Here is a 9,590-nt window from a genome sequence, read left to right on the forward strand (position 1 = left end):
ACTAATAGCAGCAATAAGAAGAAAAATGAACAGTAGAAATAAGAAGAATGGTACTGATATCGGGAAAATCAGTGATTTATCGATCAAATATCAGTCCTATATCTGTCAAATATCGGACAATTTCGCTGATATCATCGGTACCGATATTCTGACCAATATTTTGTACCACTATCTTGGCAGGGGACCGATAACCGATATATCGGTTGATATATCGGGATATTAACTACTTAGAACACTACTTAAATCATGATCAACAATATCAAACAAAAGTATAAAAATCAACTCAACATAACCCTGGCAATTCTCTAAAATCTACATATATACAAAGTATTTAAGATTATTTACACCAATTAATTTACAGAAAACCTGAACACCCAACATCAAAAGTTCATAAATCCCATCATCTTAAATACAGATTTCCATGAGATAGAAGAATCGACGATGAATTGATACGAGCTTATTGGATATCATGAACACTAAAGAAACATACATTTTTCACCCACTTATGAAACGAGAAATTAGTTACATAGGACTATTAGTTAAGTAATTAGTTACCAGTTTTCTTTGACGATTTTGGACTTCTCAAGAATGAACTTGCCTTCCTTGTACTTTTGTGATTCCTCGTAAGCGCGTTCATATTTCCAACCCAAAACCTCGCGACAATCGGAGCAGTACACGTCAGCAACCGTGTGGAGCCCAGTCATCAGGTTCCGATCTTCTTTTGCTCCCATAGAAACATTCATTGCATGAGAGAACAAAAACGCTCTACCGTTCCTCCCCTAACATCAAAACATAACAATCATAATTCAAGATTAAGTACCATTATAATATCGTATTCACAAAGTTCATCTGCTACCTAACATTTCATCCCTTTTTTTTATCTATGATACTTTTTTCTACTCCAATTCCAGTATACACACACACAGGGGTGCGTCGGTTCAATACAAAACTAACCATAGTTATTAAAGCGAGCGCCCAGGCGCAAATAAAGCCCCGGGCCCAACAAATCGCTCTGGGTGCGCCTCACGCCATTAAGAACTATGGTTCATGTCATAGTTATTAAAGCGAGCGCCTAGGCGCAAATAAAGCCCCGGGCCCAACAAATCGCTCTGGGTGCGCCTCACGCCATTAATAACTATGGTTCATGTCATAGTTATTAAAGCGAGCGCCTAGGCGCAGATAAAGCCCCGGGCCCAACAAATCGCCCTGAATGCGCCTCGCGCCTTTAATAACTATGGAACTAACTTTAAGTAGAGTACCGTATTAGCACTTGTACGTAGTGCTGGCCAAATTGGTTAGATATAGCGGCAGAGAAAGAGCGTATTCACGGTTACATAACTGCCTTATGCATCATACTTAAACAAAGTAACATGTACATGTGTTTATCGGTTTATCACAGGTCTATATATTTCTTGAACTATATTTTGCCCAACACGAAACATCAACATAAAGAATACAAATAAATTCAAACAATTCTAATAATATGGTCATAACAGCCGCTATTGATCATCAAAGAAGCAAAATCAACAATTTCATCACACACTCACTTCAACAACCACCAATTCTATTAAAAAAAATTAAAAAAAAAAAATCATTTTTTCTAACCTGAAAAGCTTTAGAAATAATATCATCATGAAGGGCAACATGATTCCTACAATTACAGCAACTGTACAACCTGGGACCCACCATTTCCGCCATTAATGATCAAATCGAACACCCAATACTTTCAAGATCAAATCTGTTAGCACAATCAGATGAACAAAACACCCAAATTAGATGATCCTTGCACAAAAAGAAAAACAGTTCTTTGACCAAAGAACTTTCATTTATTACACAAAACGATGAAAATCGAAATGGGTAATTGATAAATATGAAATTAAGCTCAAGAACAATAAGAAAAATGGAATCTTGGATGAAAGAAAGCGTACCCAGTAAGTGAAATAAGCTGAAAGTGAAGAACATAAGGATCTGAAGAGTGAATTCATTGGTATGAAACTATAATAATAATAGTAATAATAATATTAATATTAATATTAATGTTTATTATTATTATTATCTACACGGAAACTTTCAAATCTGTGACGTGGGTGTTGTGAAATTCAGAAGTATAAACAAAGAGATTGTAGGGTTTTCTTGTTTCTGGTTTGTGTCATTCTAATCATTTTTTGTTTGCCTGCCGACCCCTTTTGAATTATCCATTGTTTTTCCCACATTTTTTTCTTTTTTTGGTCTATTTTTCGGTTGTTATCATCATTGGGGTTTCTTTAACATGTCGGTAGGTGAATGAGGGGCTAAAGGTAGTGTACCCTCTTTTAATTTGATTGATTTTTTGTGAGGAATCGTCATGGGTTAGACGACCAAACCGCTATGGGTAAACGATAGTATAGAAGAAACCGTCATGCGTAAAACAGGCGTATAGAAGGAATCATCATGGGTTAAACGACACGACTGTATAAAAGAAACCACCATAGGTTAAACGGCCATACAAAAGAAGTTGTCATGAGTTAGATAACCATATAGAAGGAATTGTCATGGTTAAACGCCCGTATAGCATATCTATATGCATGTATACTCGATATATACGCATGTATACTAGATGAAATGACTGATGTGACAAAGGGAGGGAGTGTGCATTCTATAAATCCACCTTTTTGGGGGTGTATGTATAGTAGCAACCTTTATGGATACATAAAAGGAATCAGGTTCAAAAGACACATTTCAATCCAATTGCTTTGAATCTTGTTGAGTTTAACCTAAATCGACTTAGAACACACGGTGTAGGCGTGGATTTGTGGCGTTTTTATTTACCATTTCTTATATAAATCACCCCATTTCTACCATTTTTTACAAACTCTCTCAAATGCTCACCTTTCTTTAACAAACGCTAACAAAATTTTCAAAAAATGGCAATGATTCCGTAGACTGAAGAAAAAGATATCGCGTTATGAAAGTCGTGGGTCGAAGCGCTTAGCCACTACACGCCACGTAATCGCTCGAATGGTTCGTTTTTTGTTTAATTTTCCAACACTTTTGCGTCCATAGGGGTGACACCATCGAACCGTGGACGCACTTTCGTCTCGTTTTAGGACTCTCCGTTTGGATAGTGAAAGATCCAAACACGTGGCAAATAATTAGATTTTTTTATTTAATAATGTTTAATTTTTTAGGCTTTATACTAATTATGTAATCTTTTTCTTATTTATTTCGTGTGCATGTTTTTTTTATTTTTAATTTATATAATGTTTTGATAATGTTATTTGTTTAATTATTTATTAATGTTTTTTTAAATTAAATAGATTTTATATCATTTTTAAATATAATTTAACAATAAAAAACTGTGCCACAAGTCGAAGAACGCCACACTTCCACGCCCCGCCCACACCTCCCGTTGTCGCACCACCCCCCATTTCTGACGTGTGCTTACGTGTCGTCCACATGTCACATAACGCCTCATTTTTAAGCCCCTCCACACCGTATAGTTTTAGGTTAACCTGTTTGTTTGATAAACTAACTGAATTTGTATGAGTTATTTTGAGTTTTACAACAATCAAGAAGCATAATCATAAACCTTTAACGCACATGATATATCTAACAAGTTGTAAAAATTTAGCATGCATAATATATCTAACCAATTTGGGGTACTAGAAATACAGATTAAACAATGAACATAATTAATGCTTAATCCAACTATGGAAACTGCAGGATACTCTCATCTTAATGGTATACAAAATTCCTTATTTTCAAAAAGAACTACCAAATCTATCATTCATTTTCTTCATCACCAATTGCCTCTGAAATCATCTGATATCCAAGAGACAAAATATATTGCACATTACACACACCTTTAAAGAAGAACATTTGGTTGACTTTGACCTCTTCCGTATAAAACCGAATATGTAACTTAACGCATTATATATTGAGCGGTTCTGCCTCCAATTCCCGCACTTTATCTTGTCCTGAAACCATACAAACAAATTCAACAATTTACCAACAAAGCCGACTTTAGATTTTAGAAACGAAAGAATGGTGGAATGTAGATTTTATAGAACATACTAGATCTTTCCGCAACGCCTGCAAGGCGTTTTTGCAGCATGGATGCAAGGAAGAGGAAAGCGGAGCACATTCCAAACATTACAGCGATCGGGAACGCATCAACCTTAAAAAAAAGAAAACAAAACACAAAATTTTGAGTAATGGTTTGAATGTATATGCGCGCTTATATAGAGAGGGATAGAGAGAACACTCACGTTATAAAGCACGATGCATACAAAAACGTTGAGGGGAATTCGGAAAAAGTTCATAATCGTGCTTCTAGCCTCTTCCGGAATGTATTGGGACCTCATTTTCATTATCGATGGCCAAAATAAACCAACACAAGCTTCAAATACACAGAATCCGATCAGCTGGATACACCCTGCAAATTTTATGCTTCCACCCTTTTCTTGAGAAGGAGCCACCAAAAACTGTTGAAAACAAACGAATTTAAACCGGGTTGATGTTGACCTAGCTAAAAATGGGTTGACCTGGGTCAAAAGTTTATATCTAAAAGGTTAAAGAAAGTGTTACGTACGCTTGTGATGACAGGAAGCAAGAGGGATGCAGAAGAAATGACGAAAACGATTTGCATGTAGCTTTCAACTTTAACTGTTGCTTGGGACAAAAGCCGAGAAGCCAAAGAACTTCCTAACATTGAGGATAACATGAAAGTAGCGAAAATAAAACCATGTGGTATATCTTCGTCATTTGGGCTCAAAGCAGGAGTCCACAAGAACACAAAAGTGTACATTGAACCTTCGAATAGAGATTGAATTGCACCCAGTAATGCTATCTTTTCATCTGATATCACAAGTAATGAAACAAGAAAATTTAGTAGTTACTATATATATATATAGTGAAAGGTTTAAATACAAAAGGCTCTTAATGTGCGACGGTACGCAACCATCAATAAAACGTGTGTAATTATGCAAGTAACGTGTGTGATTATGTATTATAACATGTGTATTTTAAAAATGAAGTCGACGTACCGTAGAATGTTAAGGGGCTATTGTACGTTAACCTTCCCCATACACACACACACACACATACATATAGGATTCATTTCCTATGAGAACCCCTCCGAGTTGTGAGAACTCCTACTTCCTGTGTGAGTTTGTCAACCAAATTTTGCACACATAATTTAACTTTAACACATAACTAAGAGATCTGTGAAAAAAAAAATTGGAAAAAGATTGTCGAGACGACGTTTATTCGACACGCAAGTTTCATTTACACCGGTGTAAATTGCTGCTGATGTCAGCAGCCCCAGAACGTTATTTTTTACACCGCCGTAAGAAGTCGCATACGAATTTTTTTTTTTTTTTTTTTTTTTTTTTTTGCAAATGTTTCATAAAAGAAAACGATTTTCGTCAAAAAAAGTTTCAAAAAATCCTTTGGATCAAAACGTTCTCAAGGTCTCACAACTCAAGCTTGTTCCCTTCAATATATACACACACACACACATATATATATGTATGTATTTATGGTGAGGGTGAGAGAGAGAGACCGGATGCAATTGCTACAGCAGCTCCCTTGAATTGGGTCATTAAATCCTTGCTTTCTGACGGGTCACCGTAATTTTCGGTCCAAGTTGATATAATGACAGCCATGCCGATTGCAAGAAAGATGGAAGCTGCATCAAAAGGAGCCACGGGCCCAAGAGCCAATGTACCCACTAATAGATTCCCAAATAAACCTGCCAATATGGCAACGAGCCCGTTTCCAAGAAATATTGCTTTGGAGAATGTTATTGATAGCCATTGTTGCTCAAAACCTCTCTGCAATGTGACAAAAATAAGTTAGAACCGAAAACCATAATAATGACATTGAGCATCTACATTATGGTCGGTCACCCTTGTCTTTCATATAATATTATCTTGAGTAAAGTACACGAATAGTCCCTACGATTTACCAAAAGTTTGGATTTGGTCCTTAGCTTTCCAAAAGTACACAGATGGTCCATGTGGTTTGCACTTTGTAATGCATTTGGTCTCTAACTTGAACATGCTAACACCTTTAGATTTGTTGGCTAGGGACTAAATGCGTTACAACGTGCAAACCACAGGGACCATCCATGTACTTTTCAAAAGTTAGGGACTAAATCCGAAATTTTGGTAAACCACGGGGACCATTCGTGTACTTTACGCTATTATCTTATAGCATAAATCATGTATCTATATACATACAAGGGGTGTTTGGATTTGAGTTCTAAAACCGGCTAACATAATAATTGCGAAATGAAATCATGACAAACAGTTTTTATTGTTTGGATAAACAAATTCGGCTAATGACGATGTGAAATAACAACTTTTATTTATTAAGGGTAATAAAGTTACCCTTTTGCCTTGGTTTAGAAAAGCGGGAAGCGCACAAAAGCGACGAGGTCTAAAACCGAGGCGCAAAGCGCAAAAGCGGTGAGCTTTTCGTATGCAAGGCGCAAAGTGATTATATAAATTACTTTATATATCCAATAGGTTTTTAGCATCCCCTACCTATGATTTAGCTATAATTAAGTTTTGTATAGGTTTTAAAATGGAAAAAAAACAAAAAGCTTGTTCTACAACACTCAGCTGCTCAAAAACATCCCATGTACAAAAGGCTCGCGCCTCACCTGCGCCTCAAGTCAAATTTTAGCCTAAAAAGCGTGCCTCACCTGCATCTTTTGTACACTCTGCGCCTTATGTCACACAAGGCGTTTTGGTTTTGCGCCTTAGGTCGCCTCGCACCTAGCCGCGCCTAAGGCACGCTTTTTTAAACCAAGCCTTTTGCCTTTTCTTTTAACACAATTTGAGTACGTTAACTCTTTTTTTTATCACAAAAATGTAATTTCGGACATTTCATCTAATTCGTTAGATAATCCAAATTTTCCAAACACTCAAACATCTTATTATTACAACTTCAAACAGCAAAAAGCCACATTTAAACACACATCTCACCTTGTTGTGTTCAGCAACGAGCCATGATTCAAAGGCCGAAAACAGAAGAGAAGTTGCAATCCCTCCCAATATACGCCCCACCATCAGAACTCTGTACTCAGGTGAATGCTTGGTGATGCAACTCAAAATGTAAGTTATGCAGTAAGTAACCGAAGCTCTTTTTCGACCACTGTGTTCAGAAGAATACATTTTGAGTTAGAATAAAAATAATAATCACATAAACTTAAAAAAAATAGTGAAAATAGATCAACTGAAATGGGAAATTACTGTTTATCAGCTAAAGATCCAACAATTGTCCCAAACAGCATGGAAGATCCAAATCCAGCAATAAATAGCTGCCCGATATCCCCTTTCCCAAAACCGTATGTGGTGTAGAGGTAGTACACATACGGCCCCTGCAACCAATCACCAGCTACAACCACCATAAAATTTGCCCCAAATAAGCTTAATAGAATAACGACTAACAAACAAACTTAAAGATCGATGATAAATCAAATAATAACAGCTAAAATAGATAATGAACTCGACGAACATGCCACCTCAAGCTCACTGACGTTCGAAAAAACGTGTAACTTGAAACAAAGTGTAGCGAATCGAGCATATGAGATATCTTGATTAGAGGACTCGGGGCACCCCCGTGATCACCCATTTTAACGCGTTAAAAAACAACGCAACACCGCCGCCACACAATTCATAACGCGTGGAAATGTAAACGCGTTAACCTGAGCACGCGTTAAACTTTTGAGTTTTATAGGGTATGACTTGTACATTGTGCATAATACTTGTATATTGGAATCCCCATCACTAGTGATTCCACCCCTCCTACATTTCTATCACTAGTGATGGAAATTGGATTGATGACATGGCATTAGTTGATTGGATAGTGGGAGTGATGGAATCCATCACTAGTGATTCCACCCCTAGTCCCCTTAGAGTAAATATTGTCAACAAGAACATTGTGTTATCATATATAATTACTAGCAACACATTATGGATCCAAAGAATAAATATCACTAATTTACTAAATTAAACAAAGGCTCATAAAGATTCACTGTAAATTTCAACATCAACAGCCTAGATCCAATAAAGTTACAAACTTTATCAACACCCAACTCAAATCTTGAAAAACCCAGATCAATTTCAACCTCATCAACCCCAAAACCACAAAAAAAGCCCAAATCAAGAACAATTAGTGACAGACAGACAGACAGACAAACACATAAAAACAACAATGTAGAACAAATAAAAATGTAATAATAAAGATACCCATCATGAGCGAGTAGACAAGAAGATAATTGTTCTTGAAAGAATTGAAAGCCGAAGAAGTATTGATTCGATCTTTATTGTTCTTGCTGAGCTCCATTGTTGCAACAACAGCAGCTAATCCCCCAAACACTATCCAGTAGAAAATCTCCATGATTCTTGATCTCAATTTCGATCTCAATTTGGATCTGTGTGTCTGTGTGTGTGAATGGAAAATTGGAAGACCCACAAACCAGAGATCGAGCAAAAATCTGTATTTATATATCAACAGCCGGCAATGAGCAATGCGATCCAAATCTATGGGTCAGGAACCACTCAACATTCTAGCCAAAGGGTGTCGGTGAGGGGTATGCATGTGATGTAGGGCCGTACGCTAGTCCACCCGATCTCATCTTGGGCTTGTTTATTAAATGAGTCTCGATAAAAGCTTGAGTTTCGGACTCTAGCTCATTTAAGCTCGACTAGACTCTATTAAAACATGTAGTAATATGGTATTTAGCGTTTATGTTTATTAGGCCACCCGTAGTGGAAATAAATTTGGGCATTTTTTACAAAAAAAAAAAAAAAATGGTTTGGCGTTCTTTTTTTCAACGCCCTTGTTCATTCCTTTAGCCCAATGACTTCCCTGATGGTTTACCTTTGGCCAGTAAGATTTGTTTGATGGTTTTTATTTAATTTTATTATATTAACATAATGTCCCACAATACGCACATCCCCACTACACCTATTTTAGAAAAACGCCCTATAATGTCTCATTTCTAACAGGACTGCCACATGGCGCAAAACCCTCTAGCAAGTAAAGTGCTTACGCCCCTTTACCCAATGGTGGGGTGTCTTCCACTACACATGGTTTAGTATCTGATTTATGAGCCCAATTTATTGTTATCAGCGATAAACCGGGCCCATTAGTGATAAATCGGGCTCATGGGCCTGATATTAACAAACACTAAATACCATAAAACTACATTTTCTAATGGATTCAAGTTTTTAGCGAGCTGTTCTTCAGTCGCTGGCAAACGATAAAACTATCTGTTCTAATCAACGAGTTGTTCTTCAGTAGCTGCAAGCTTATTTACAGCCGTAATTAGTGGTGGCAAAGTGGGCAAGTTGGATGGGTTTGGGTAAATGGGTCAAGATGGGTTTGGGTTAAGATAAGTATAGGTCAGGATGAGTATTTAAAAAAAATGGTTGGATGGGTAATGAGTCAAGTTGGGTTCTAAAAAATTAAAAAAAATCCTAAATATTAAAAAAATCCAAAAAATTCTAAAAAATCAAAAAAATTATAAAAAATCTAAAAATCAAAAAAATTATAAAAAATCATAAATATTATAAAAAAATCCAAAAAACTCTAAAAAT

At 36.5% G+C, this 9,590-nt stretch overlaps 2 protein-coding genes across 2 annotated transcripts; both read right to left on the reverse strand.

Moving 5' to 3' along the window:
* Positions 1–278: 278 nt before the first annotated feature.
* On the reverse strand, positions 279–2,233 carry LOC110868067 (protein yippee-like At4g27745). Its single transcript, XM_022117153.2, has 3 exons — positions 1,929–2,233; positions 1,606–1,738; positions 279–779 (listed from the first exon to the last, which is right to left on the reverse strand). The coding sequence occupies exons 2-3, from the start codon at positions 1,696–1,698 to the stop codon at positions 552–554; spliced, it is 321 nt and encodes a 106-aa protein (XP_021972845.1). The 5' UTR covers positions 1,699–1,738; positions 1,929–2,233; the 3' UTR covers positions 279–551.
* A 1,354-nt stretch (positions 2,234–3,587) lies between these two features.
* On the reverse strand, positions 3,588–8,688 carry LOC110868068 (molybdate-anion transporter). Its single transcript, XM_022117154.2, has 8 exons — positions 8,238–8,688; positions 7,239–7,383; positions 6,972–7,140; positions 5,543–5,813; positions 4,571–4,836; positions 4,248–4,463; positions 4,054–4,156; positions 3,588–3,956 (listed from the first exon to the last, which is right to left on the reverse strand). Exons 1-8 carry the CDS (start codon positions 8,386–8,388, stop codon positions 3,910–3,912), a joined length of 1,368 nt encoding a protein of 455 aa, XP_021972846.1. The 5' UTR covers positions 8,389–8,688; the 3' UTR covers positions 3,588–3,909.
* Between the last annotated feature and the right edge of the window lie 902 nt (positions 8,689–9,590).

This window comes from Helianthus annuus, chromosome 7 (genome assembly GCF_002127325.2).
Source record: "Helianthus annuus cultivar XRQ/B chromosome 7, HanXRQr2.0-SUNRISE, whole genome shotgun sequence".
NCBI classification, from domain to species: Eukaryota; Viridiplantae; Streptophyta; class Magnoliopsida; order Asterales; family Asteraceae; genus Helianthus; species Helianthus annuus.